Source organism: Xiphophorus hellerii, chromosome 18 (assembly GCF_003331165.1).
Source record: "Xiphophorus hellerii strain 12219 chromosome 18, Xiphophorus_hellerii-4.1, whole genome shotgun sequence".
Classification (NCBI taxonomy): domain Eukaryota; kingdom Metazoa; phylum Chordata; class Actinopteri; order Cyprinodontiformes; family Poeciliidae; genus Xiphophorus; species Xiphophorus hellerii.
This window is the reverse complement of record NC_045689.1, coordinates 18639458-18667358: the sequence shown is the minus strand read 5'-3', so window position 1 is coordinate 18667358 and position 27901 is coordinate 18639458. Positions and strand designations below refer to the sequence as shown.

Genomic DNA, 27901 nt, shown 5'->3' with positions numbered 1-27901 from the left:
AGGCAAGTTGAGACACTCCTTTCAGGCAATGCTAAAAGGTTCATATAGGACAGCTATACATTTAACAATACAACCTTTATTTAAATGGAATTTTCTATAACTTAACACATTTACAAATGTTTCAAAGTCTGAAAATAAAGGTTTTTTTCAGTAAGTAAAAAACAAAATGTTAAAGTCTCTAGATATTTCAAAATAACACACACTGGAACTGTTATTACAAATGTGTATAGTTTTGTTTTAAGCTCACAGAGTTTTAATAGTTCATCTAGAGAATGTCATCAGGCATATTTACATATCTGAGAGCTCTGTTGTTTAAAGAACATGTATCTTTTAACACAATGTTGGACAGAGCCGTTTATTGAAAGCACCACCCCAGCTTACTGCCCTGTAATACAGCAGCTTGTCAGAGATGATCGGTAGCTTTGTGATCAGGTTGTCAGGTTTGGTTAATTTACAAACTGATTATTTAAAGCAGAATGTACTACAACAAAACATTTGATCTTCTTAATGTATCTTAACTCATTAACTCAGGTTATAATAATAACCTGAGTTAATGAAGCTCTATAATATTCATACCTGCCTACATATGTATAAATAAAACATAACCACTTCACTACGCCCTCTCTTATTGCACACAGGCCTATCACATGAAAAGAATTAAATCCACAAAGTGTCTACTCTTATATGTCTGTTGGTTTTAAAAAAAAGACAATCAGGTTAAAATATTTGTCTACTATTTGTTCCCACAGTGTAGAAAGCTTTAAGCTTTCTGTTATTTATGGGAACATAAGAGAACAGTCACAGGTCAAAGTTCACACACATAGCCCGCCACAGGTACTGGTGACTGAAGAGGCTATGACTAAAATATATAATTTCTCTTAAAAATATAAACCAAATAGTCTGTTGCACTATCTATTTGAATTTGGCAGATCAAATAAAATCTGCATTAGTTAAACAATAATTACACATACCTCATATTAGTAGCGTTCAGTAGTATAAATACTGTGTATGCTAATGGAGCGCTGTCACCGTCAGGATCCAGTTGCAACATAAGAGTTTTTGTTCAAAAAAGTGCAGGACCCTTCCTCTATGTGAGTAAATTGCACTTTTAATTTTGCAGCTCCCCCTCTTGGTCAAAGAATGTTATTACTCCGAGGTATATTGCTGCAGCCAGTCCAGCTTAAATCCTTGACCCACTGGCCCTCTCTGGTGACCCGCACCTTCACAGGGTCGAACCTCCAGAACCGTTGATTTTTGAACAGGTAAAGTCGGCCGTCTGGACGGGTCAGCGCCCCGTTGGTGCCCTGCGGCAGGCCGGTCCAGTCTGTCAGCCGGCGGGGATAATAGGGCTCCTGGCGAAGAGTTTTAAGGTTGAGCACGAAGTAGCGGGAGCCCTTGAAGAGCACCATGTGACCCAGAGGGGTGTAGTAAAAAGCACAGTCCAGGCGGCGAGGCAGACCCAGAACCTTGTTCTGCATGGGGAACCCCGGGTCCAGCACAGTCCCCGTGTAACGCCACATTCGCTTCCCTGCAGGACAAAACACACTAAGTTCATGATAGTCAGATGTTGTTTTTTTTGTCATTATGTCACAAAAGAAAATCTTAAAAGTGTGATGTGCATTTTTTATTAGTCCCATGTTCTCTGATACACCTAAATAAAATGTAATACAATGACCTAGTCAACTAATTAGCTAGCAGGTCTAATCACGCAGACTATGTAATGTTTGCTTACATTAGTGAACAAAAAAATATGGAACTCAAATGTGCACAGCAGAAAAGTCAGGGAGAAAATGTAGAAACAGGTTAAGGTTAGTAAGCAATAGACCAAACTTTGAATAGCTCAGTGCAATTCAGTTCACCATCTGAAAACAGAGCATGACGTGCTGAGAGAGGAGATTATTAATAAAAGTAGCTGAAAGACTTATGGTAACCCAGGAGGAAGAGCAAATAGTCACAATTCAGGAGGAAGATTCTGCTGACCAAATCTCTCAAATTAATTGTTGAGTGAAAGTTATAAGAAGTCCTGTTAGCTAGTTAGCTACAAGTCTTAGTGGATACAGAAAACATAAGAAAGAAGGTTTAATAAAAATGCACAAAAATGCTCTTCAGATTTTTATTTCTGAAAAGATTTTGTGCTTCTTAGTTTTGGTCCCTCACCCAAAATCCCAATGAAATATACTGATACTAAAAAGTTCGTGGAGTATGAATACTTTCACAAGGTACTGTGGATGACTTCTCGCCATGGAGGCTGTTTGGGGTACAGTGTTAAACAGAAATACAATGTACCACATAAGAGCTTGAATTAGACTTTGAGAGAGCTTTAGTTGCTAATAGAAAACCTATTTCCATGCAGCAGATGAGAGGACACTGATGAGACAAGTCTTTGGCACGCTGTGGGACACTTACGGAGCTTCAAACGATTCATTAGCCTTCAGCACAAAGAAGACGCTAATTAAAATCCACGGCTGAAGCTCCAGAGCAGCATGCTCTTTAAATAGCATTTCACTCCTTAAATGACCCCATCAGAATCTATTTTTGGGACCTGTATCACATATGTGTTGGCAGTCAGCAGGTTAGGTGAAGTATGGGTCCAATTAATGAGCTCAGTGGAGCAGCACCTTTGAAAAAATACCACTTGGAGTCCAGAGGGGAAAAAGCAGCAGCTTCTATCGCCCGAGGGAGGCCAGGCCAGCGCTGGCGGATGAGGAGCGGGTCGCTCACGCTGCCTTCGGCCGATACCATCCAGAACCGGCTCCCCCTGAACACCAGTACTGTCTGCTTCTCATCTGGACACACGTAATGACAAGAAATAAAGCATTTTACATTAAAACAGACACAAAATCCAGTCTTTTTGCGCAATATTTCATCTGGACCTCACCCACAGTGATGGCATCAAAGACCCCCTGGCAGTACAGAGGCAGTCCTGGGTTCTGGTTCTGGAGCTCGGTGAACTCCCACTCCTGCAGCGCGGCGTGTAATACCCGTCCAGGCAACCTCACCGGGCGATTATCCAACGGTTTCCCTGAAAGCAGAAGCAAAGCCACCCGTCGGTCAAAGTGAAGGCGTCAGACAGGACAGGAGGAATCCGTCTGATGCCACTTTAATGACTGCGCTGAAAATTCTCAGGACTCTTTGGGTTTGTCTCATTTCCCCTCTGTGTTAGATGCAATTAAAAGGGTTTTATAAATCAGATGCTATGGGAGATCAAACAAGCAGTAAATCCAAGTGGGAGACTAGGAGAATGCTAACATTTAAATTGTTCCTTACAGGATGTGGTGAAGTCGATGTAAACCGATGGATCACGTTGTACAGCGCAGGAAATAAACACAAGACTTTAGATAAAGCACACAGTGGAATCCTGAACAAATCAGTTTCAGTGTAACACTAAAAGGTCTTCTATCCAAGGTCTTTAGGGTTTATAACTTTATAATAGATGCATGCCTGCAGATGAAGGCATTGAGAACAAAACGAACAGAACAAGGCCACAAGTAAACAATGGCTGCTTGAGCTTGATTATAGTCATTTTGTTGGCAAAGAGTTGGGCAAATATTTGCGTGAGAGTCGGATAAGATCAGCATCCCAATGAACTGAAGGAAGACTGCAGGAAAAATAGATGAATACACATCACAATGGATGGCAGGATAGAGATAAGGTCTGGAAGTCTGACTTCGCTAAAACATAAAAACGCTCTCGTAGACGAAATGTTTTCAGAAACTTTCCTGGTGAAATCATTTTTAAAGCAGTATATTATTTCCCAAAATCACTCTTTGTTTTAGATGTTTGGATGTTAAGATGTATATGAAATTGTTGAGGAAGTTTCCCAACTCTTGAAGAATGTTGCGCCACGAGAAGAGAAGCTGCAGCGTTTGTGGATACAGTTGCATGATGTGTTCACTGACCATGGGTTGTTGTACTGTTTCTGAGCCCCGAACAGAATAATTTTAATTCTGAATAGACCAGAGACTGAATAACTTTATCATTAAAGGCACCGGTAAGAACTAGATGAGTCTTTTGTTAGCTATGAACATCAGTTATTTTTAATGAGAGGCCCTATCAACATTTTTATAGTCCTATTTGAATAAAATATGTTCAAAGCAACAATTTATTCATCGTATTCCAGGTTAAGAAGACCTTATTAATGCTGACTGATTCATTCTGCCATAAACATGCTTCTCCTGGACCTGCAGGATAGCAGCAAGTCAGAGCAGCAGGAAAGGTTCACTCACAAACACGATTACACCTGGCTGAAGGTTTTTCTGCAGCGCCAGCTGTCCTGTCTGTATCTGTGTGAGAAGCTGCTTGACATTTACGTGGGAGCAGCTGCAGAAATTACAGCCACAGGGTAGAAATTAGCACAGATGAGTTTGTGGGGGAAAAAATCCAGCTGCAGTTTGCTAAGCTACACCTGAGTGGCAAACAATAAAAATTATTAGGAAGCAAAAAGACAGCAAAATTGTAAAGACTAATCACTGTATTTTGCTGTTTTTTGAGTAAGTTTGGGTGAGGGATGCTTCTGAATCTAATTCAAGCTGAGAACAAAATGTGTCCAGAGGCCAAGCAGATGGCACTGCTCAGATAAGTAGAAAGGGAGGCAGCCAGAGACGGCCTGCCTGCGAGCTTCTCCTGAGCCCAATCTCAAGTTCGGAGCTGCATTATACAAATGATTGTCAGACTGTCCTGCAGGCATGAAGGCATTCCTGCAGAGTGTAGCTGCTGTGCACCTGAGGCTCAGGGTCAAAGCAGAGAAAGATCTCACAGATTCAAGAGATCATGGAGGTGACCAAGGAGCTGTGTTTGGTGTGAAAAGACATGATGATGTGTTCTTGTTTGTTCCAAATGTTGCAATGAATCCATTTCCCAAGAAGGTGGGGAAAAAAACAACAATGCAGAACGACGCATGTGGAAACCTGCCTTTGCACATGCCAGGAGTTACGGCACACTCCCTGGAAACAAAAAACTGTTATACAGACACACGCATAGTCATGAGGAGATGCTCCTACAGCAGTCGTCTATCACAACAGAGCTGCCAGAGAAACGCTGGGTAACGGTGAGACACAAACAGGCCTCTGAGTGTGTTAAATGAAGCTCGCAGTATTAAATCTGCGTAAGAGAGGTCAGAGAGCGAACCCCATCCTGGTACAAAGATAAACTCAGCACAGAGAGGGGATGTTGTGGTTTGGATTAGAAGCTGTTCCCATGTTTGCCAGGAATTCAGAAAAACTTCCAGACTGCAGAAAGTCCTCTGCTCTTCGCATCAGGCCTCTCGGTTGTTGCATTAAAGCTGTGAGGTTGATTACACAAAGGCTCTGAATGTGTACAATTAATCACTGTGAGCCAAACAGAAGTCAGCTTTCAACTATTTCTCATTTTCAACCCGTTTGCGAAAACAAGCTCAAAGTGAATTGCCATAAATATGCTGCTTCTGCTCACACCTGATTGACTCCTCACTATATCCCCATTATGGAGTCACAACACAACATGCAGCTTTGATCATATCTAAAAACACAAAAGAGTGCACAAAGTTTAACTTTAAGTCTAACTTATGCTTAAGTATATTGCTGTGCATAAAGTTGGAATCATTGTCACTGGGATCATTGATGATGAAACACCAAGCTGTGTCCAAGTTTCAACCATCCAGCTCAAGTAGAAGAAGAAGAAATTTATGACCCAGCTGTGTTTACAGCTTTATAATAAATTCTAGCAATTTGTCCACAAAAAGTGGACTCTTTCTGTATCCATGGATACACAAAGAGCTTGTTTTCTATTGCTAGGAGACATTTGTCATATATTATTTATCTACTTATTTTGGAATATGTGTATGTGTGTAACTGTAGTGAAAGCTCACACTAAATTCAAACTTTTGTACCATTACTGTACAGCATACAGTCATTATAAGGATTTACAGTGTACAGTCATTCCCCTCTGAACAAAACCCCCCAAAAGGACATTTATATCTAGAATAAATGCATGTAAACCTCTGACATCATCTGTATGCAGCCAGTCGCTGTCTGACCCTTTCTTGCCCGGTCCAATCCTAATTTAATGAGTGGCATTACAAAAGGATTATTCTACACCAGGGTCTCCTCAAAGACAGCCTGCTTTCATAACCGTTATGGGTTCCATCCTTTGTTATGTCCTTGAAGCCAGACAGATTTGTCATTCGGACATTAAATCTGCACCCACCCCACCCTCGCATCACAGAGCAAACATGTGCTCACCGTACAGCTGCTGCACTGCAAGGATGTCGTCCCAGCTCAAGACCAGGCGGCGGCCCAGCTTCCTGTAGTACGGAGACATCAGAGCATGTCGCACGGGGGAGTGCTCCAGGCCTAGAGTGTGTCCGATCTCATGGGCGGTCACCATGAACAAGTTGTGGCCCTTGTGTCCATTCAGCGTCCATCTCTCCGCCATGTCGAAGTGGGCTTCTCCTCTGCGAGGCAGGAAGGCGTGAGCCAACGTCCCACCTGAATGTCAGACATGAGACGGTTGCATATTTACTGCGTTACAGCCGACTACTGCACCTGCACAGACCGGTTCGTATCTGACTGGTGCTGCAAACTGTTATTGTACGTTTAGTTTAACATTAACAAGGGTACAATAGGCTTGAGATTTTTATTTGTTTTTAATTTGTAGCTTCTTATATGTTTGCTGTTCTAATAAATGGAAACTTTATTGTCCTTAAAGGGAGATCTTAAACACGGAGACACACAAACACACATACGCGCACCCAAACACACACCTATCAATGGATGATTTAGAGAGACCAATTAACCTGCACTGGATTGTGGGACAAAGTCAGAGCACCTGGAGGAAACCAAAGCATTTGCAGGTTCACTGGTGGTTCCTAGATTTACCGCTGGCTGAAGTTTTTTCTGTCTGTAGCAGTGAGAGAAGCTGCTTGACACCCTGTCTCCCTTTAAAACTAGACTTTCCATTTTTGACTAAGTTTATAATTAGCTTTGTTGGGTTATCCTGAGCATAATGACATAGTTTCCTTTTACTCTGGTACTTTTTCCTACTACTCTCCAATCGTGCATTGTCTCCAGATACTGCTGATATTAACTGTAATCCTCCCAGCAGCTGTTAGACTGTATAACCATCGCTGCTCCCACCGAACTCAATAAGTGTTTACATCATGGATATTGTCTACTTTTCATGTAATGTAAATAGTTTTCTCCTGCAGATTATTTACAGCTTTAAAAAACGATTCTACTCAGTTACACAGTCCTTGTATCAGAGTACACTATTTCTGATAACTGAATGTTTAAGTTATGATCTCGTCCTCAAGGTACTGTACGTTATTCTTAATCGTGTTTGTTGTCTGGTTTCATATATTTTTAATAGTCTTATCTTTGTGTGAACCTACATGTCACATTGCTGCTGTTTCATGCAAATTTCCCCAATGTGAGTCAATAAGGGACATTTCTATTCAATTTTTTGTTGTGAATAAATAAACTGAATCTAAAACTGATTGTAAAGGAAAGGACTGAAGTTACGTTGTGCATTGAGCTCTTTATGCAGGATTAAAAGAGAAAGAGTATGCTAAAGGATTATGCCTGTGTTTGGTATTTGAGGGTCAAGTATCGCTGAGCTGGACTAATTAGGTCTATTTTGTTCCCGGCCTGTAGTCACATGTAATAAATATTTAGCAAGAGTTACTTCTGTGTGCCACTTTGTAGGAATGAGCTCAAACCACACATTAACCTGGTGACTGTACAATATTATACAGTATATACGTAAACAAATTAATTTGCTTCTTTAATGTTATTTTAGAATATGGTTACAATGTTTACTGAACAAACTATTAATGATAATAACAATAAATTTGAAATCAAAGTGCCATATTTGTTTTGTTCAGGCTGTGACCCCGACCTGGTCCATCAAAGGCATTACTGGCCCCGTCGTTGTGGTCCCCCTCATAAAAAGCCAGCCGAATGTCTGCGGGGCCCTCGGGGGCCTCCCGGAACACCAGGTCAGACACGTTACTCCAAAGCTGGAAAGCAGTTCGCACTGCCAGCCGGACGGAGCCCAGAGACAGGTGGCGCGGCCAGTTCACTATCTGGTAGGTCAGCTGTCGTTTGTACCACTTCTCAGCTGCAAAACAAACAACAAACAGATGTAAATGATGGATGGATGCAGGCAGTCATGTTAGGCATAATTAGGCAAAATTCTATCAATATGATTATTATTGAAAATGCAATTGAAAATACATCAACCAGCTTTAGTGGTATGCATGCGTTACTGTGGTGAAGGAGATGAATAGTCTGAAAGGAGTTAAAGTGAGACCTGTAGAGTCTAAGGCGTAGCGCTTGTATTACTTTTCCACCAGCTGGCTTTCCAGTTTACTTTGCCAAAATATTTTCTCTCCTGAGAGGAAATTACTGTAATATCATTGTGACTGGATGATGAGTGGGCTTCAGTAGTTTGGAAATAGGCTTACAACTCTTCCCAGATTTATGTGAAATTGCTTTTCAAAGCTCAATCCTGATGTATTTCCCTCTTGACACATGCATGCTTCAGAACAGCAGACAGCCAAAATGTTCATAGTCAGTCAAATTTGCTGATGATCATCTAATCAGATGCCTTTAATTAACAGCGCTTGGCTGCTTCTTTTTTTTTTTTTTCTTAAATGCAGTTTAGGCAGGTACGGTGTACTTATTTTCCCCCAGGACTGTTTTGACATTAATGGAAATTTAATTTTCCTCTTGTTGTATGCAAAATTATGGTAGGTTTAGTCCTTTTTAATGGAAAGGACTGTCCGGAATATATCAAATGGTAAAAAGTAATAAATCTGTATCTAACTGCCTAGAAGAGTAAGTGATCTACTGAGTGAAACAAACATGTTACAATATAGAAAAATCACCAGAATCCAAAACAAATATTATACAATCAAATAATCACTGACTTAAACTAATACAGATAATTTCCCAGGGAAAATATTACTACATTTATTTTAGTTTACCTCCTTTTATGCAAACTTATTGAATTCCTTTATCTATTTGGATTTTGTCACACTTTCTACAACAGAATTAACAGAATTTGGAAAACGACTCTTTGTACATGTTTTCTTATTCATATAAAGTTATAGTAGTCAAGTTCTATTGAAGTCTTAGTAAATTCACAGGTTTTAACATATTTAAATAATCTTATGAAGATATTCAAGGATTGTGAAAATGCTTGCCTTAAGAGCTTTCACCCCCCAAGTTTCTCTTTCATATAACAATCCAGTGTGAATCTTCAGGAAATGTTTCCTGGAGGTTCCCTGAAGGTAGCCGCCTGCTATCGTTCATGTCTTCAATTAAACATTCCTTTGTCAGGCTCCTATTTGAAGAAGATGAACAGGCTGTGTGAAAATCACAGGATGTTACCCATGTCAGCTTCCAGCTGAGTAAACGATCAAAGTCCCGGCTCGACTAAACGTTTGACCTCAACACGAGTCTGTGGTTTCTGCGCTTGGACTTAATTACACGTGTCGCTGGCTTCTCACATTTGTTCAGTGACAGAAAAATACAGGGTGAAATGAAACCAATCTTTAATTTACTTGTCGTCTAATCTGTTGTGTCCACACAATTACACAATGTAGCCATGTGGAGTCAAAGCTGATATAAGAGCAAACACTCATTAGGTAATATAAGTGTTTCAGGAGATCCAGCTGCTGGTTTATTCAGAGGAAGGAGGGAAGCATCTTCACAGACGTACACCTGTTCAACTGCTTGTTAACAGAAATAGGAGGACAGTTAAACGCGTGGCAGCAACTCGCTGCGTTGCGGCATCTGGATGTGGAGGAGTCAACTTGCTAAGGTTTGAGCCAAGCATCACGAGAATGAGAAATTAAGAATGAGATCAATCTACACCCAAAACACGATCAAATCTGTAAACAATGTTTCTGACACTTTGTTGAATCTATGCCTCGAAGACCTCAGGCAGCTCTGAAGGTCAAAGAAGGCCCAACACAGTACGGTGAGTCTATATTGATTTTGCACTTCCTCTTAATCCTTTAATACTCGCAACATGCATTTCACCCTAGAGTCCCAAGATTATCCTATTGGAGGTTTTTGTTGTAACAAAGCTTTCAGCGGAAAGTCAGTGAGAGAGACATCACCTGAATGTAACAGCATGTAAACCCTGCAGCAAGGTGAAGACTTTCTGAAACTGAACAAAAGGTAGTTTCAACTAAATCTGTTGCAAATTTGCACTTCCGATCATAACAGGCATTAAGGGTTCGCACATACTTTCTGAAGCAGTAGTTTGTCTATAAATTGGCTTCCTAAATCATGCATGTTTACACTTGTCAAAATATATTTAAATGCAGGTGGGAAACTATTGCTTATGCAAACAGCCTCCTAAGCCCTGCAGAAAGCTTTGTTGAGCCACGTTTAATGTCATTTGCACATTTTTCTGAAACAATGCACAGCAGAAAGGGGATGCAAGTGACCCGCAAGAGTTAAATGAGTATTGCACTCTGCAAATTACAGAGAGGCCCAAACAACACCCCGGAGACTGGAAAATATCTGGATATCTAGAGTCATTAAGGCATGGGTTTGGCAGTGACATCAGTTTGTGTTTCCTTATGAGTAAATACACAAACAAAGACTGTGTCTTAGCAGCAACATGTGTTGGATTGCAGATATTTTGAGTCTTAAAACTATTCAATAGGAGAACTGGTAGTACTCAAGAAAGGTTTGTAAAAGTGATGCTGGATGTTAAAAGAAGGGAATTGTTTCTTTAGAGGTGCCATTGTGGCCCACGTGTTCTCCAGTAAAAGACGATCAAAGAGAAAAACTCCACATTTTCAGTCTCTTTTCTAAGCTCTCAAAAGACTGACTTGCATTCAGCCTGCAGCCAGACAGCATGTGCCGGTCTGCATGCGCCGGTCTGCATCCTGAGCTTGGACTCCTCACCATCCCAGACCTCCACAGCACAACTGGTCCCCCGAGAACTTTGGACGAGCCAGGAAGTACAACACACAAAACATTCCAAGACTTCCCTTATGGAAGCAATTACCACGGTGCCCAATATGGCTGAGGTGCAGAAGGGAGCGAGATCATCCGATAGCTGAAGTTATTGTTGTTATTGTGATGGAGCAGAGGGAGTTTGGCTTGCAAGCAGCGTTAAGAAACAAGATTTCTCTGACTGCAAGGCCAAACTGTTCAGACTCCGAGGACACATCAGGAGGGTGTTTTGTCTGGGCACCGAGAGTTGATTAAATGTGAGAATTCAAGCAACACTTTAGTAAGAGACCAATGCGCATTTAGGCAAAAATATGACAAAAAGTTATTTCTGAAGTGTAGCTGGAGTCTTCATATTACCAGATTTTTGTCCCTTTTTGTGCACATTTGACTGTTGTGCCAAAAACATTTGCTTTAAGTTTCTTGTCATTAATAGATTCATCCAGTTAGATGGAGTCCTGCTGCAGGAGAAGCTCACAAGTGCTGGAGGGATCATCTTAATAGACGAGTAAACAGAATTAGCAAAATATGCATTTATTACCACTGATATAATCAACGCAAAACACAATATATATTCACTATCGAATATATATATTCGATAGTGAATATATATTCGATATACTCACTATCGAATATATATATTCGATAGTGAATATATATAAAGACATAAGGGATGACTCAGGACTTTTGCACAGGACTACATATTGTTCAGTCCACATCGTAAAGGACACACCTCTGAATAACATGCACACACCTAGTGTGCTTTCATCGCTCGTGAGCCAGGTGGAATGTGAGTTCTGTAAATATTCAACATTCTTCAGGCTGAGGTTTGCTATTTAATTTCCTGGAAGCTCGGAGCCAGCAGCCATGTTCCTTCTTGACAAGATCACACCACAGCGGAGAGGATCCGCCTTATCTTAGTATTAATGCAGCTGTCAGCTTCATCTGACAGTGTCCGCAACAGAAGATATATCCTTGTTCTTCAAATATCGACTTCAAATACCAAGAGCAAATGTATTTTCCTAGTATTTTTGTCAACAACAGTATATATTTGATTACTTTCCATAGCTATACATGTTTGCAAACATATGGTGCAGGCAAAGTGACAGTGTGAAAATGCCAGTAGAAAAGGCACCATGTTCAGAGGCTTATAAAAAAAAACCTTAAATCAGAAAGTTTAACTTTCTAAGATTAGGATCAAGTGTTCTCCAAAAATAAATCGCTTTTTGATAACATATATCATAGTATTTTTGAGTGACAAACTCTAGAAATCTTGACAGAAATCAAACTTTGCAAAACAAAAAAGTGTTGTAATGCACACTGGAGGCAAAGTGAAAGACCATCATTAAACAGAAAACAGACTACTGCCAGTGAACTCGTTTTTGGGTTTTTTTGGGGGGGGGGGTTTCATTTTTTGGTTCTGCTTAAACTTTTGGTCATAATATACAAAATCTTCACTTTAAGAAATCAATGAGACCCAAAAAAAGAGGAGATGGGACATGGATACAAGTAATTTAAGTGACATAGTGATAAAAATACAAAAAAACAGACACTAAGGTATTTAGCTATAAAATAGTGTAAATAATGAAACCAATTGAAAGAAACCAAACAATTCACATACCAAATAGAAAGGTAATTGGGATTTTATGAATAAAATATATTTCAAGTAAAATAAATTAATCTATCATAAAATCCAAACGTTTATTTGTGATTTCTTTTCCTTGTTACTTTTGGGGTGAACTTAATAGTATTTTAAATTGTGTGTGATTCATTTATTGCTGGAGTGGCATAGAAATACAGTACCTGTCCAAATTATAAAAATATATCTTATTATTGCCAGCTACTGGTATATCCGGTTCTTCAAATTATCACTCTAACGGTGGTTTCTTTTGGAGCTTGATACACTCAGTTACCGTTAGTTAGTTTGATAAGTGTCGTAGTCTGAAATGTTATTATTATTTTAATTAAAGGCTCCTTGTGTGAACCAGAGAATCAAAGATCCCAAATGAGTATTTTAATTCCAACCATTACAACTGTTGTGTTAGCTTAAAGTAACTTTTTGGGACCAAACTACATATTGTTGGAAATATAAGCAGTACACAGACTTATCTGTCTGTCACAAGATGTGAAAAATGGTATCCTCAAAATAATACTTTTGAAGCTCAAAGGTAAATCTCCATTATTTAAACACGGACTAATTGCTTGAAAAAAGTGAGACTTTTAGCTGTTTCCATTCACTTTTTTTTAAACCATCAAATCAGAGTTACTGAGATGGACAGGATTTAAACATGCATCAGAGTGAAAATGTCATAGCAACCAGAGCAGAAATTGCATCTCAGTAAGAAATTAGTTCCTGAAGGCTGTCAGAATTGATTTTTGTAATAATGTAGTCATAAGTGGAGATGATGCCACAGACTTCCTTATCCTCACTGGACGAATCAACGTAGGAATTTTCACCCTATGCACTCATATTTGAACTGCAGACTCTGCTATCAGTTCTCTAATGATACACATTGTATTACATATTGAATCCCATAATTCAGGGCTCTAATTGTAACCATATCACTCTGTGGAAACACTGGCCTGTTTTTTTTTTTGTATACATTTCTCACCATGCAATATGACATTTCTATTGTGATACTGAATGATGATAATCTTGACTCTTAGTGTAAGTCAAGATCAGTTAATAAAAACTTTGTCTGAGAGGTTTAACCTGAAGGTGTGAAGGAATCTGCTACGCATTATGTCTCAGGCTAAAATAGAAACACTTCGATAGCGTCCAAAACAGTGAGATATGAGCCCATTCCGCCTGTCTGATTTGGGGCCTCTAATGGGCAACCAGTTCAGCAAACAACACAGTCCTGTCTCTGAGTTATGTACATGTTTACCAGAGGGAACACTTCAGGTACTGACATGAAGAAGCAGCAGCAAACATCGGATGCCACTGCAGCGACTGCATTCCCCAAACATTAACTAACGCTGTCAGAGACATGGAGGTATGCAGAGGCTTTGCACCTCATCGGGTTGGAGGCGTGAGCAGCCAGAGAGGGAGTAGGTTGAGTTAGGGCAACGTTTTGCTTCTGGGATGCTGAAAATTTGAATTCACAGACAGACCTTCTCCAGCTGTAGATTGAGCCAGATAGTGTGTGTGTGGGGGGAGCCTGTGAAGAAAACTGCAACAGTTATTTCTTGAGTTTGTATTCGGCTATCGCGTTTCCATCAGCTGGAAATAAATTACACCCTTTACTACCGCATGGAGATTTTCTCTAAATCACCCCAAACTGAGAAAGGGGGAGAGCCAGAGCTCAATTAGTAAAAAAAAAAAAAAAAGTTTGGCAGAACTCGGCTACACTCTTTAGACATCAATAAACACAGCAGCAGGAAATTGTGATAATCTGTCATTTGTCACAGCGAGAGACGGCAGTTAGAGAGCACAGCTTACAATATCAGTGAGGAGCGTTCATCCACTCATCATGCACAATAATGTACAATTAACCTGGAGCTTTTAAAGACACATTTGAAATGCTCTTTGCAGTGCGGAACCACTATGAAACAAAAAACCTTCAGTCATTCCTAAAAAAAAAATGTGTGCAGAAGTTTATATTTATTGTGGATTTTGTGTATTCCAAACAGGGCAGGGATTACTGTCTGCAGTTATGGCTCATGTATTCATATTCACTCCCAGTAATTAGTGGATAAATGCCCTGTTCAAAGGTGCAATTTAACCAAAACACACAATGTGGACAACAATAAGCTTCTGGGATCATTTAACAACTCCTCTTGTCATTATTGGTGGAGATTATTTAAATTAGGTGGTTTCTTGACAGCCTTTTAATCGCAGCCCAACATTTGAGTTGAGGTTGGTGCCGACCGGGAAGCAAAATGTTAGTCTTTCATTATCCAGCTCAAAAGCCAGCTTAACGTGTGTTTGGAATCGTTTTTCAGTTGCAGTTCATTCAAGGTGAAGTTAAGCTAGTTATAGGTAGTCTTCCATCTTTATTCTCCCATCTGTTCAAGCAATGCAGCACTCCTACTCCTAGGGTTGCGGCATAATACTGCCACAACCATGCAGTATCATACATGGTAGTGCACGGTACTGCATGATACTGCACCACTTTGGATTGAAAGTCTCAACTTGACTCATCCAAACACACATTTTTTGTATTTTAGACAAACAGCTGCATCTTTATCTCATCTGCCCAATAAAATCTTCCTTCTGAAGACATTTTTTTTCATCCGTGTGGATGGCTACGAACTTCCATGAAAGTGTCGATTTCAGAGGAAGTGAACCTTTATGTAAGTGAACCTGACATAACGGTTCACTGACATCAGCCTTTATGGCAGTGATGAAGAAAATGTTGATAGTGGCCTGGTGTTTTTGTTGTTTTCAGTTTATTATAGACCTGAACCATGTTGGTCCCCATTTTGTCCGTTAACATTATCATTCATTTTCCTTTCATCTGTAGATGCAACAAAATGAACATTGTCTAAATGGATAAATCAGACTAACATTAAGCTTTTGGAATAACTGTCCTAAAGTATCCCCTTTGGCCCTGCTTAAAGCAAATAAAATACTGAAAGTATTGAAAATACTGAAAGTCCTGTCTTTTCCAGAAACCAACCGTTTCAAATTAACTTCACCATTACTGATAAGAGGAGTGACCCCACACCCAAACAGAATTTTACCAGAACCACTCTGAAGGTAAAAATATGTAAGTTGTCAATGCGCAACTTGCTAAGGAAAATTAAGCAAAATATTACTGGAGGTATTTCTCCCTGGAGCTAAGGATCTACTGCTGTGTTTGAAAAACCTTGCATTTCTCAAAAATCACAGAAACACTGAACAAACAGGGTTAATGACTCCTTGAGGGAAGAAATCTGTAGACTTTCCCAGGATAGAGAAAATGGCTGAACAACTCTGTTTCCAAAACAAGGTGAGACTGCAGATTAAATGTAAATAAAAGCAGTGTTTCATTCTTTTTTTCTGAAGAGTTTCATGTTGCAGATTTGAAGTTAAGAATAAGTTTTGATGGCTGTGACAGAATCAGATTTACCGCTATGAGCCATTATCTGTTGTCTTAACAAATCAGTGAAAACGACTTATGTAATGTTTGATGAAACACTGAAATTATATAAAACATTTTGAAGGAATATTAATTTTAAGTTGGTAAACTCTATGCACAATCTTCACTGCTAAACACCTTTTTTTTAATATAAAATCAGTTATCATGAGAGTCATGAGATGTTGCAGCACTTTCAACAGCATGAAACAATTTTTCAGGTCCTTTCTTGTCCCGGTCTTATCTTGTTTTGAGACCTCAATTGAGCATATAGTTTAAAAAAAAGTTTGACAGATTAAGATGAGTATTAGCATTAAATGAATCCCTGCTGTGTTTTGTTGAAAATATTTTACAAAGAACGAATCATTTGAAGTGGCATGATTGCTGCTAAACGCCAGAAGCTTTTCAGTCGGTATCAGACATTATAGCGGCTTTATTTACAACCCTCAGCTCTGTTTAGTGCTTTATTAAGGTGGGACCTCCCAGTTAACTGTTGGTCTGTTTAAAACCAAAAAAGGACACACACACACACGCACACACACCTCCAGAGAACAGCTCTTTATCTTCTTAGATATTCTACATAAACATGCCTCTAATTCTTCACCAGCATCACATCTCAAAGGTTTGAAGATTTAACAAATTACCTTGGTCTGCAGAGCGCCTCCTGCGGTGCTGCAGTTGTCTTTTCCCAGTAAAGATGACATTCACCCTCTGGGCCCAGACCTGTTGGCTGCCCTCGTCTGACACCCCACAGCGGGGCTCTGCCATCTGCCTCAAGGTGGCGCTGTCAAGTTGCCCTGTGATGGGGAGACGGGAGAGCCACTGGTACTCTCTGCAGAGAGAGGAAACCACTTCTCAGTGTTGGAAATGCAATCATTAGGCCATCAATGTGCAAATCACAAAGCAAATTCATCTAAGCTGTCATGGTGGGCAAAGTTTTCTACTCTGCTCTCGGTTAGTAGCACAGAGAGGTTCGTAATATTCCTAAATGGCTCAGAGAGGGTTCGGGACATGATCCCAGTGCAGACATGGGGGAGTGTTTTACGGCCCTGTGGTGTCATGCAGCCCTGAGGCCGGTACCTCTCCAGGCTAACCCTCACACTGATGAGGAGCACCGAACAAGAGCAGCGGCTCGAACGCAGGTGCAAAGAAAAAACAAACTCTCATACACTCATTAGAGACCCAAACTTTAACATCACTCACCTGACAGCTGATTGCACTTCAACTGCATTGTGAATCTGGTGCTCATGATGGAGATACCCATACTTCTCCAGAAAATCCTGCAACGGCAGAAACAATTATTCTGTTTGCCAATGTAATTACTTCTGATGTTTTTAGTTTTTACTTAAAGTAAATCAATAAGAATATACATCACGACAGACATGTGATAAATATCAATACATAATCTGTGTGATAGAATATTCAATACTTTCACTGGACTCCAATCCAGAACAGCACAGCATTCTGGGAGATATCGGCAGAGGAAAGGCTTTAGCTGCCTAAATATTTCACAAAAAAAACACGATTTTGAAGTGGCGTCATTCCCGTCGCTTGGCGCCCTAGAGAGCACACCAACATCTCTAGCCATACACAGAAGTTGGTTGGTGTCATCAACTAACTCACTCTTGCTCTGGTAACCTAGCAACAACCTGTTGAGTAACTTGCCGGCAGCAGTTACGAGCACCATTTGTCATAATTGCTTAAAAACAATGACATGGAGTGAAAACTGGATAAAACAGGAAAGGCCATGACATCAGTTCAGATGTTTAAAACAAAAAAAACTAATCAATAATTATCGATATCGACTGATATCAAACTTTTATACCGTAATATGTTTTTCAGCCCTAAAAAACACACACATTTTTGTTGTTGTTGTTGATCCACAGTATATTATTTGATATCTTCATAAAAGGGACCACCCGTACACCTAAAAACCCCCGAGGTGTCCCTAAAATCCAGAGGTATTATTTGGAAAGTATTTCCTCCAAAGAGGGAACTCAAGAGGAGCTCCAGAGTTTGACACAAAGGATACATGTTTCAAATGACGCCACGGGGAACAAGACAACAGATGTTGCATGCGGGTTTATGATTGACCATAATTTGATAGCTATAGGTGCATGCAGGAGATTTCATGTTCAGACAACTGCAGCCACAACAGTGATTACAGATGTACAGGTACAGGAGCTGGAGGAGGAAATGAGAATCAGGGAATATGACACATAAGTGTTATGGAAACCAGGAGTGTGAAAGCTTCTTTGTTCCACATGAGACACAAAAATGTCAGGAGGTTTTGCTCCGAGATGAGAGTGAGATTAGCTCTCTCTGCTGATGTCTATAAGCAGAGTGATACAAATTAATCAACCTGCTATATCACTTTATTTCTACTATACACTTACCATCAATTCTGGGACAAAAGATTGACTTTGATGAAAAGCAATATCTGAAATTTTGTCTGTGCATTTAAACTGAAAAGCAGTGTGTGTCTTATGACTTTATGATTTTATTGGTATAATTTACTTACTATTTGTCTCATCATAATTACAAACTGGACTTTTATTAGATTTTCTGTGATCAACCAACACAAACTGGTGTATGACCTTTGGGTAAATAATGCAAAGTTGTATATATATGCATACATATACAAATATAGTGTATCCATTTGTATTCAGCCCCCCTTAGTCAAAGCTTTTCCCATCTACATTTTGCTGCAATTAAAGCAAAAAGTCTGTTGGGGTATCATTTGTGGATATAATTTTTTAAGTCTTGCCACAGGTTCTCTATTGGATTTAGGTCTCGACTTTGAGTTATTCAGCCAGTGTATGCTGCAGTCTAGGTTTTTCTGTTGTAGCTCTGACTGTGTTTGTGGCCATTGTCCTGATGGGAGGTGAACCTGCATCTCAATCCCGAGTCTTTTGCAGACTTTTACAGGTTTTCTTGCTAACTTTGTGAATTCTAGAGGCAGCTGTTGAGCCGGATTTTATTTATGGGTTTCAAAGAGTAGAGAGAGATAAATTAAAATGCAGTCTACATTTTTCAGATTTTTATTTGAAAGCCAGGTATTATTTTCTCCCACTAATAACTGTTTGCGATTTTGTCCTAGTCTATCAAACATTTCCAGACAACATGTTTGTAATTGCAATGGTTCATAAAATGAAAACGTTCAAGGGGTATGAACAGATTTTGATAAAGTTTTTGTGCGTGTTTATAGTTTATCAATGTCATTCCCTGCGTCTAACTATTTTTTTCATACCTAACTTTAAAAGGTGCTATAAATGGTTTGATTGGTTGATTAATTTGTCGATTCACCTCCCGGAATATTGCTAATTGTGCAAGAAATCTGGTACACATGAACAAAAGTTGTTGCATGCAACAATACTCTTTGGTACTTTTGTTTCTAAGGGAGTCTGAATTTTAACTGCATGCCAAGTCCTGATGTTGCTCTAAACACTACAGCTGTAGCATTCACAAATCCCTCTGAGTTGATACTTTACCAGACATTTAATGGAACATTTACTGTAGATATAAAACTTATTTTTTTCTTCTGATTTAAAGCAACAAATAAGTATGTAGGAAAGTACATCATGCTCTCTGTTAGGCAGCACTGTGAAGGATCTGTGGTGATGTGTGCCTGTTTGTCTTCCAAAACTTGTACAATCCTTGATAGAATCAAACAATTTTCAATAAAAAATCTGATGCATTCTGTCAGTAAGCTAATTATAGATTAGTTGAGTCTTTCCACTGAAAAAAGAATCAAAACCAAATTGTAAAATAAACAGCAAAGGTTCGTCACACACAAAATCAACTGTTTTCCCACAATTCCCAGACCTAAATCCTAAAGAAAACCTGTTGAGTTGAATAAAATTGTCCTACTGTCTGAAGAGACAAAGGAGAAAGTACCAAGCCATAATTGTGCCACATGAAATTTTGTTAAAAACATTGAATTTCTTCAACCAGTCCCAAAAATTTGTTCAATATAGATTTTTCTGCCTTTTTGAGACTGTGCAACGTTAGAAAGATTTTTCTTTTTACATTTTTACATGCGTCAAAAAAATATGGTCAACCTTGTGTTCCTCCAGGACGAAAATCAAATTAGTGAGGTGAATTCCCATCGCCTCCTTAAGCAGATTTCAAATGTACAAGTTTTCCCCTTAAAGAAGTTAGAGAATTTTTTTTTCTATACCATGAATTTGCTTTCAGTAAACAAATTTCAACATTACACGGGTCATCGGGTGAGTGAGAGTTCAGTTCAGTACCTCTGGAGCCAGGAGCAGCGGTGATCCCCGGGCGGTGTTGGCGGCCAGCAGCGCTGTCACAGCCAGGACCCAGACCCTCATGTCCCGCCCGGAGGTCGGCGGTTCATGGCGGGATGAGCACACCGTCAGCACAGCGCGCATTTCTGCTCAACGCCCGCTGGTCTCCTCATGGTTAAATATGCTGTCAGTCCCAGAGAGCTCACACAGCTGATCTGCATCCCTGACAGCGGCTCAGAGCGCTGTGGGAGGAGGAGGAGGAGGAAGAAGAGCACCGCCCCTCTGATCGCTCAGGGAGAAATACCAGCGGGGCAAACAAACACACCGGCTGCTTTAAAACCACATTTTTTTTATTTCCCCTTGATTAGTTCAAAGGGCTATCAATGGCATCTGATTTTAATATTTTCATGTCTGAAAAAAAATTAGGATTAAATGGGTTAAGCTTATCAGCAGGAGAGAACATATTGTAAAACTTTCTGGTAGATATCTGCACCGACTTGATTTCAAGTGATCATCACAGACGGTGGAAATCTCAAGTGGCATCCTGTGCCTCTCCACTTTCTCCAGACTGTCGCCTTGATTTCAAAATAAAAATCCCAAACTTGATGTAGATCATGTCATGAACAAAGTGGGGAGTGGTTCTTAAAGCTGGTTTCAGCTGCTGGCCCACACCTTAAAACCATTCAAATCTCTTAAATGGCCTTTGCTTTAAAGCCTTTCAGTTTTCCATGAATGTGCTTGCGAACATTAAACAGCTTCTTCCATTCATTTGGTGTAAAACAAACATCATTATACTACCTTCACTGTTTGAATTAAATCACTTAACTTTGGTTTCTAGTTCATTTAGATGCACTTGAAAAGCGAAAACTGAAAACCAGATTTAATAACATTTTTTTAAAGGAAGTCAGAAAGAACATAGGTAAAACATTTTATTCCATTCATACAAAAAAAGACAGTCTAGCTCAAACCATCTGCATCTACAGTCAAAGGGAACAAAAATGTACAGAAATAAAAAAACAAAATGTGACAACATGCCAACAGTGCCAATCAGCCCCCAAACCTCCTCACATTAGCTCAATGCATCCCTCAATCACAGATGAACAGTAATACTTAGGATGAATAAGCTAAAAAGACTAATGATGATTTATTACCCCACCCACAAGTGTTTCTCTACACTAGAACCCCTCCCCACCCTCCAATGGCAAAGACGAGGGCTGGAATGGTGTCTTTCAACTCCTAGTATGGCCGGTCTCTTCTGTCGTCTCGTCGGTCACCCCTGAGGAAAAAGGACAGAGGATGTGCCATGAGCTGAATTCTTAAAAGGCCATTCACTCGTGTCATTGGACAAGCAGCAATTAAATAAAGGGAGACGTGATGTCAAGCTTGCATTCTGAATCTCAAGGATGTTGTACGTCCTTCCACAGACGGTTTTACATCACTTTGCTTCTCCTAAACATAAATTAGAGCGTCCTTTAACAAGGTCATAGAGGGTAAAAAAAAACCCATTGAAAGTTAATTTCATGAAATCCATTCACAGTATATTGTTTATACAAAAAATACTTCATGAATGCATTTCCTCAGTTGATGTATATCAGGTTAAAAAGGATGCCCAAACTCAGCAACGGCTTTTAAATTTCTTTTGCCTCCATTCTTCAATCAGGCTATGCCATCTAGTGGCCACACAACAAAACTACATTCAGAAATAAGGCTGTTTTCAAGAGATGATATCTTCAGTTGAACTCAAATCTTTAACATACCTTCCTCCCATTTTGTAGCCACCTCCGAAACCTCTATCGCCACCTCCGAAGCCCCCACGGTCTCCGCCACGGAAACCCCCGCGGCCCCTGAAGCCTCCACCTCGGTCACCTCCAAATCCTCCTCTGCCGCCACGATCTGCACATGGTAAATAAAGGATGGTTTTGAACAAAGTAAAACATTTTGCACTACGTAGTCACGTATGTTAAGTAAAACAGTTAAAATGTCTTTATATTTTTAGAAAGAAAAAAAACAAAAACAAACCTCCTCCTCCGAATCCAGCATCTTCTGGTTTGGGTGCCCCACACTTGTTACACTCCTGCCGCCTTGCAAAGTTCATGTTTCCACAAGAGCTGTTGGCAGAAAATGTTACTTATCATCACATTCACCAGTCACACCTGTTATTTCTGTAATAAAAGGCCTAACCTGTTAGGACACGGCCAGTCGCCTCCCTTTATGTCAAAGTTGGGACCTCCTCCACCGCCACGACCTCTGAATCCTGACCAGACATAAACTCTGCTAGTCAACATTAAACCACCACTAGTAATGCTATTGCTACTCAAGCTGAACAGCACCCACCTCCTCGTCCACCTCTGAACCCTCCTCTTTGGGTGAACTCAGCTCTGCGAGTGGCAAATGAGACTTTGATGGGTTTGCCATTGAATTCCTTTCCTACAAGTCCAAGCACAACATGTAAGAAGAAGCTAAACAAGCCATGACGCTCAAAGTAATGAGTGTCCTTACCATCAAACCAATCAATAGCAGCTTTAGCTGATGGAGGGTCGTCAAAGGACACAGTAGCTTCTCCCTTGGGTCGGCCAGTGGCCTTGTCAGAGTAGATATTGATCATCGGCTGGCCGGTCTTCTTATTTACCTAAAAGACATAAAAAGCATGGCCGTAATCAGTGTTTTGTGTCATGTAGTTCCAGTTACTGGCTTAATTAGGAGAATCTTTCAAATAATTTTCATAAAAGAGGCAGCTACACCAACTCTGTACCTTGATGATGCCAATCTGCTTGAAGAAGTCTCCAACTTCTTGAACAGTTGCCTCTTCTCCAAGTCCCTGTACGAAAATGGTGTTGTTGTCAGAGTTATCCTGCTCCCCACCTGTGGAGAAAATGAAAAGTGTCAGGGATACCCAAACACAGAGAGAAGCTAGACTGGGCAAATACTCATTAAATTAATCAAGATTTAAAGGAGAAAAACCCACCTGATTCATCCCTTGAGCCATAATCTCGAGAGCCTATGCAACAGAGAAGCGGATAAAAGAAGAACACTTTAGGAACATAAGTTCTTCAACCCAACCTGTGGAGTTTCACACAAACATCAGCCCTACCAAAGTTTAGTGATAACTTTAACAAAAATCCATGTTTACAGCTGTACTGATGCGAGTTTTTGTACCGTTGCATCACCAATACCATTACCTTGCAACAAGAACAGAATTGCTCGTTTTCTTTGAGCTTATACCAGAAATGAAAACCACCAAAAATGTCTCCTGTTTAGGTTTACTCTTCTTGGTCCTTGGAACACCTTTTCATTTACAATCATCCCCGTCTTCATGCAGTATTACCATTATTTTACAACTCCAAGTTCTTTAACCAAGTTCTTTACCATATCTGAAGTCATTTATGAGAAATAGCATTTGGTGGAGTTCCTTGGGAATCTGGACATGAGAATGGTGGCATTCATTGAGATTTTTTTTTTTCCTTAAACCCCCTTTTCTGCTTTTTTCTAACTCAAGTTCTCTCCTCCCCCACCGACACAGTTCTGATGCTCGTCACTTACCACCGAAATTTTTGTAGCCACCACGGTCACCACCTCTGCAGAGGAAAAAATTGAAGATATGATGGCCTTTCCTTTGTTCCAACCGAGAGCTCAAAGCTCCCCTACATCCACACCAGTTTGCACTCCTGCCAGGGTGTGCGACTACAGTGGAAATGTCTCACACGATGAATGAGTTAGTCTTTGGCATTACAGATCAATACACAGATGACCAGGAAGTTCTGACTGAACATCCTGGCAGACGAGTGTAGACAATCACAGGTCAATGGGTTGCCATTTACAAACAATTTGGTCCTTTTGATTGACAAAACCAGATTGGATACCAAAAGCTGGAGAACCAGCTGAATTTGTTTCCAAATGAAAAGCCAGATTAGAGAGAAGGAGTGCAGTAACCAATGAGCAATCTTCAAACGATTTCATTTTTTAAAGATCCTTTAACTGAGGTCCCAGTTTTAGTTCATTCACTCTCAACACCTGTAGTATAAAATGTAGATCCATGTTAACACAGTAAACAGGCTGACCATTGTCAAATACACAATACTTTAATGAATCTGGCTGAATGTGAAGTAGCTGATGAATCTCCAGGTCTACGTAAAGAATACGACTGTTCTACCAGAAGCTTTTACCTGGTCTCCTTAAGGCAGCATTACAACAAAGTAATCTTGTAAAATCATCAGGTATTAACATGTTTAGAATATCAGATTCATGTACAAGAGAATATTTGCTTATTGGCTACATCCCTCTTTGTTGTCTATCAAGTAGCTTCATGCTACACTAAAAAAAAACACAACAAATAAATAAATAAAATAAAAAAAATCAATGATCAGGTAATCTGAGCTAATAGATTTCCTAAATCTTGATGTGAAACTGACATTTCAGTAAATGATGAAAAAAATATGAAAGAAGTTCTCAGTATAGAAGCTCAACTCTCCATTGGACTTGTTTTTGTTTTGTCAAAGAAACCGTGTCATCGTTGTCTCAGATGATATTTATCACGCATGGTGCTGCTTAAACAAGACAGACCTTTTGGTCTGAAAGACATTTTCACAAAAGCTTGACAGAAGTATTACTGCCAGGTTCTGTATGAAGAAAACTTGCAGCTTGTGGGCTAAAAAACCCCATTAGTGTTCCTTTGCATAATGTACTGCTCACCACCCTTGTCGCCAAATAAAAATAAAAAGCATAGCATATGATGGCCTGACAGGAAACATACTATTAGGATCAAACTGGTAGATGGTGAATGAGGCTACAAAACTGACTTCAATCTAGATTTGGATTAGAAACAAGTGGACATGAATAAGACTGATTTGTCTCATTAAGTCCCTTAAGATAACATGTTGCAACTTGCCACGTAAAATATAAACTTTTGATACTTACGAAAGAAAGAAAACATAAAAAAAGAAGAAAAAAACCTTTACAATACTTTATATCAGTATTGTGAACTGGTCAAAACTTCCTGCAACTTAAAATGCAGCATCTTCTTGCTCCTGTCTGGGTTCATATCAGAACCTACTCTTTCATTAAATATGACCTTCACTGATCTGGTTGCCACTATGAACAGGCATCCATCATTTCACCTGAATAGATTCAACACAAGCATTTTACTGAATTACCTGAAGCATAAAGCAGATCATTGCGAAATGGGTAATTCAATGGATCATAATGGACTCATGGAAAATTTAAATAAAGATTACCAGAACATGGGGGGTCTGGAGCACAAAGCTGATGCGATAGTTCAAATCCATCTACATGGATTGTTTTGTAGTTGAAAGGTAATGTGTTAAACAACAACTTGTTACTCATTTACAAATACATAGAGATACCTGGGGGGTAGTGGCACTGTGCAACTTACCCCATACCAGGAGGTCCACCTCTGCCACCACGATCGTAACCGCCACGGTCATAGCCCCCACGGTCATAGCCACCACTACGGTCATAACCGCCACGATCGAAGCCACCGCGGCCTCTGCCCCTGAAGCCGCCACCTCCTTCTGAGCGGTCTCCACTATCGCGGCCAAACCTTCCGCCCTGACCACCACTTTCACCTGACAGAACAAAAGTGTGACATAGTGTAACCAAAGGATGTTAATAAAACAAAATTCTGACTACAGCTAAAATATGTCCATACCTTCACTCCATCTTCCATAGCCACTGCCACCGCCTCCACTTCCACCTCCTTGGCCCTGGCTGCTATCATATCCACCAGTGCTCTGTCCACCATAGGTGCTCTGCTGGCTATAGCTGGCACCGCCACTACTAGCTCCTTGCGCCTGTGCTCCGGTGTAAGCACCACTCTGTCCGCCGTAGGAGCTCTGCTGGCCATAGCCTCCACTTCCCTGAGTCTGTCCACCGTAAGACGCAGCTGCTGGCTGGCCGTAAGTAGCTGATTTGTCGCCATACCTTTATTTAAAGAAAGGAGGATAGTAAAACAGGCACCCAAGACTTAAATTAATATTGCATCTATAGAGTCAGTCCAATCAACTTACCCAGATGAGTCTTGACCATAGCTACCATAGCTTTGTTGCTGAGATTGACTATAACCTTCTGTCAAAACAAATAGGATAAGTCACATTTCAATTTAATTCTTAAGGTATTTAACATAGATTAAGGGTTAGAAATACAAAGAGATTCCTATTCTCTCAACAGCTTTAACAATGAACTACATTACCTGAACCTTGTGGCGCTCCTTGTTGACCAAAGCCTGCATAATTCTGTCCTCCATAGGAACCACTGGCCCCACCATTTCCTTGTCCATAACCCTGTAATTAAGAGGCATGAGTTTAAATAAATATAACCAATAAAGTTGATATAAAATGGACTGATGGTCTGCTTTGGAAAATATTTTACCTGTCCACCCTGCTGACCTCCATATGACCCATAGCTGCCAACAAAATACATTCAAATTCAGCTCATAAAAATGAGAAATTTTCAAATATATTTCAACTACTGAAAAAGAAACATGCCAACAGTCTGAAAAAGATTTTTTGCTACAAAAATCCAAAGGAAATATTATGATTATTTATACTGGACAAAATTGAATTGTTTACATTTGGTGCATCTTCCTCTGAAACAATGTTTTGAGTGAGTATATAATTACCTCTGTGCGCCACCGTAGCCTGAATCTGAAAGTAAAAAATAACATTGTTAAATTTACCCACAGTGTTTATTAAATAGCGCATCTTCACGTATTTAACCAAGAATGAGAGCAGAGTTAAAATGGGTCAATGAAGTAGGCCGGGCCCAGGCAAGCACGCAAGAAAATGGCGCCCTAATCAAGCCCCGGCTCAGACTACTTACTGGAAACAAAATGAATCCTTTTTAAAATGTACACAGTTGGTGGACTTTGTGAAATAGTATATCCGTACAAGTCCACTCTACATTAAGGTAGAGAACCACATAACAATAAAACAGCTTCTTGTTTAAATGGAAAAAACAACAGTTTCGGTATAAACAATGACGCATTCAAGTTCGTTAGCAACAATCGACTCGTTGCAGGTTGAATACTCGCAATAGTCATGTAATATTTAATACTATTTCAATAAATACCAAGGCACTAAGATAAATGAATTGTCTTTGGTTAAGCCAAATCTCCAATATAAGGAAGACAAAGCTACACAGAAGGCTGAATTTGCTTTTTAAACATCGGTTATTTTCCATGTAATAGACGGCACCGCTGTACGGCCTCGCGGCTCAAAAAGCCGCATTGCAATTTGACCTACTTTAAGAGAAAAATAGGGGGAAAAAGACATCCAAAAATATATCTGCACTTACCAGTGGCCATTGTGTGCCGATATGTGTGCAGCTAGTTTAAAAAAGGACAGATCTATTCTCTGTTTTCAGATCGTTAAAAGCAGGAACTGACACAACACAGCTCCACTGAGCCGAACACGCTGCAGAACTTCCCTTTAGCTGCTCTGTCTGCTTCTATGGCAGCGGCCAATCCACAGACCTCACATTCAAACATGTCTCTCAACATCGCCCCCTACTGTTTAAAAGCATTAAAGACAAGCCCAACATCACAAAGAAGAGAAAACAAAGATCCTTAATATATTCTCAGTATAGCATAGGCAAGTTCTCATACATCTGATTTTTGACATGCTGTCTG

At 40.0% G+C, this 27901-nt stretch overlaps 2 protein-coding genes across 2 annotated transcripts; both read right to left on the bottom strand.

Annotated features, from left to right (window-relative positions):
- Positions 1 to 56: 56 nt before the first annotated feature.
- On the bottom strand, positions 57 to 20504 carry mmp28 (matrix metallopeptidase 28). The gene is made up of 8 exons (XM_032590412.1): positions 20263 to 20504; positions 17213 to 17289; positions 16654 to 16841; positions 7873 to 8094; positions 6219 to 6464; positions 2879 to 3022; positions 2619 to 2786; positions 57 to 1528 (listed from the first exon to the last, which is right to left on the bottom strand). Exons 1-8 carry the CDS (start codon positions 20401 to 20403, stop codon positions 1134 to 1136), a joined length of 1581 nt encoding a protein of 526 aa, XP_032446303.1. The 5' UTR covers positions 20404 to 20504; the 3' UTR covers positions 57 to 1133.
- A 669-nt stretch (positions 20505 to 21173) lies between these two features.
- Positions 21174 to 27731, bottom strand: taf15 (TAF15 RNA polymerase II, TATA box binding protein (TBP)-associated factor). Its single transcript, XM_032590413.1, has 16 exons — positions 27568 to 27731; positions 26894 to 26918; positions 26644 to 26677; positions 26465 to 26555; positions 26283 to 26340; positions 25925 to 26196; positions 25649 to 25841; positions 23800 to 23834; positions 23225 to 23257; positions 23012 to 23121; positions 22759 to 22888; positions 22594 to 22686; positions 22441 to 22513; positions 22279 to 22367; positions 22017 to 22152; positions 21174 to 21535 (listed from the first exon to the last, which is right to left on the bottom strand). The coding sequence occupies exons 1-16, from the start codon at positions 27575 to 27577 to the stop codon at positions 21496 to 21498; spliced, it is 1422 nt and encodes a 473-aa protein (XP_032446304.1). The 5' UTR covers positions 27578 to 27731; the 3' UTR covers positions 21174 to 21495.
- Positions 27732 to 27901: the final 170 nt, after the last annotated feature.

Excerpts from the sequence above, each read along its gene's own strand:
- mmp28 (XM_032590412.1), bottom strand. The coding sequence starts at position 20,403 with ATGCGCGCTGTGCTGACGGTGTGCTCATCCCGCCATGAACCGCCGACC. Across the intron at positions 17,290-20,262 it reads CGCTGCTCCTGGCTCCAGAG|GATTTTCTGGAGAAGTATGG; the intron begins GTACTGAACTGA and ends CTGCCGTTGCAG. Across the intron at positions 16,842-17,212 it reads GAAGTGCAATCAGCTGTCAG|AGAGTACCAGTGGCTCTCCC; the intron begins GTGAGTGATGTT and ends CTCTCTCTGCAG.
- taf15 (XM_032590413.1), bottom strand. Across the intron at positions 26,678-26,893 it reads GGCTACGGTGGCGCACAGAG|CTATGGGTCATATGGAGGTC; the intron begins GTAATTATATAC and ends TTTTGTTGGCAG. Across the intron at positions 26,341-26,464 it reads AGGAGCGCCACAAGGTTCAG|AAGGTTATAGTCAATCTCAG; the intron begins GTAATGTAGTTC and ends TTGTTTTGACAG.